General features: G+C 59.2%; 1 protein-coding gene across 1 annotated transcript in view; it reads left to right on the top strand.

The window, feature by feature from the left end:
* The window catches only part of DBNDD2 (dysbindin (dystrobrevin binding protein 1) domain containing 2), a 1,818-nt gene extending 269 nt beyond the window's left edge, over positions 1–1,549 (top strand). The window contains exons 2-3 of the mRNA XM_008937605.1: positions 383–526; positions 960–1,549. Of these exons, the coding sequence (XP_008935853.1) occupies positions 383–526; positions 960–1,168 (353 nt within the window). The 3' untranslated portion in view covers positions 1,169–1,549. The remainder of the gene's footprint in view (positions 1–382; positions 527–959) is intronic.
* Positions 1,550–1,760: the final 211 nt, after the last annotated feature.

Below are 1,760 nucleotides of genomic sequence, written 5' to 3'. Positions count from 1 at the left end.
ACAGCCCCAGCCTGGGTGCAGCTGGGAACATGTGTCTTGTGCCCAGGCAGGACCACACACGCTGTGTGGGCATGCTGGGGGTTACTCACACCACGTCACTGCACACGGGTACCCCAGCTGGCACCCTGCGGGGTCACTGCCTGCAGACAGGCTACTCCAGACAGCAGGCTGGGGCAGGGACAAGGGCTGCAGCAAGACAGCATGGCTGTCCAGAGGGATGTTTTAAGGAGACATGATTTCCTGGGGTACTCTTAGCAGCAAGCCAAGTTCAGTTCCCCACAGCAAGGCTGGTCTCCTTCCCCGGGGTCCTGCCTGCTCAGGGCTCGTGGTGCCCTTTGCCTGGCACTAGCACTCACCTTTTCACTGCTGTGTGTTTCTGCAGCCCCCCTAGGCAGTATTTCCTCCATGGAGGTGAACGTGGACATGCTGGAGCAGATGGACATGATGGACCTGTCAGACCAGGACACCGTGGACGTGTTTCTGGGCTGTGAGACAGAGGAGAGCGGCATTGCTGGGCCCCTGCCAGGTACGTGCAGTCCTGAGTCTTTTGTGGGCCAGGCTGGGAGCCCTTCCTGCCCCTAGTGCCTACACTGGCTTGTTCCTCAGCCCTGACCATGCTCTGTGCAGATCCACACGCACCCACATTTGGTGCTGGGGTCTGTGTGATTGGAGAGGGACCTCACCCTGGGCTGGCCTGCATCAATATCCCTGTAAATACCTTATTGCTGCAGAAGACAGAAGAACACAGGCACCTTCCAGAGTCCATGGGACAAATTCTCTTGTCCTGAAGTTCCTCTGGAGCAGCCAGTGCCTTGTCCCAGTTTCCGAGGTCCCCATGGTGCTGCAGAGCCAGGAAAGCACAGCCTGCTGAGGAATGTGTTGAAGTGGCTATCCACAGAGCTTAAGGAGCAACAAACCTCCCAAAGCCCTTTTCTTTCTCCTGCCACTCTCTCCTCCAGGAGCAGACGCCGGCCAGTGCCCAGAGGAAATCACCCTGCAAGTGCCCAGCGCGGCCGAGAGCAAGTCCCGCATCTCCTCCACCTCCTCCGTCTCCACGGACCTGAACAGCCTGGACACCAGCGAGGAGGGGGCAGAGACCCCCGTGGTGCAGTCGGATGAGGAGGACCTGCAGGAGGACAGTCCCAAAGAGCAGGAGGCCAGAAGCTAGCGGCCAGCTCTGCCCTGCTCCCAGCCTCCTCCGTAAGGACCTGCCAGCCCGGAGGAAGGAAAGCTGTTGGTATTCAGTAAACCCCATCCTGGACTGCTGCCCTGCTGGAGGGGAGAGATGGACTTCCCCTCCTCTCCCTCTGCAGGTTCTCCTGGCAGCCAAAGGAGAAGGAGAGGGGTATTGTAGGCTCCCAAAATTAACTCTTCAGCCTTTGCTGCTAACACTCCCTGCTTCACTCCCCCAAAACACTCAGCATCCCACAGCCCCACCACTCCCAGAGAGCCACCCCTTGGGATCCCAGCTCACCCCATCCTACTGACAAAGGTCCCGTCCAGACAAGCATCTAACGACAGCATCCAGCAAAATAACACTCCCATCTAAACAAGCAGTGGGTGTGTGTGTTACTGGGAGGAAACCACCCCAGGGCTGAGGTTTAGGTGGGGGCTGCAGGAGGGAGAGCACTGTAAAGCTGTGAGTGCTCTGCAGGAGCAAGTGGAGCCTCCTGTCTCACAGCCCAGCTCCAGCAGGGAGCAGACAGCACAGACCTCGGCGGAGGAGGCGGCTGGCCGTGGGGCAGGTCACCATGCTGAGC

This window comes from Merops nubicus, unplaced genomic scaffold (assembly GCF_000691845.1).
Source record: "Merops nubicus isolate BGI_N331 unplaced genomic scaffold, ASM69184v1 scaffold29353, whole genome shotgun sequence".
Classification (NCBI taxonomy): Eukaryota; Metazoa; Chordata; class Aves; order Coraciiformes; family Meropidae; genus Merops; species Merops nubicus.
This window is presented reverse-complemented; position numbering and strand designations above follow the sequence as displayed.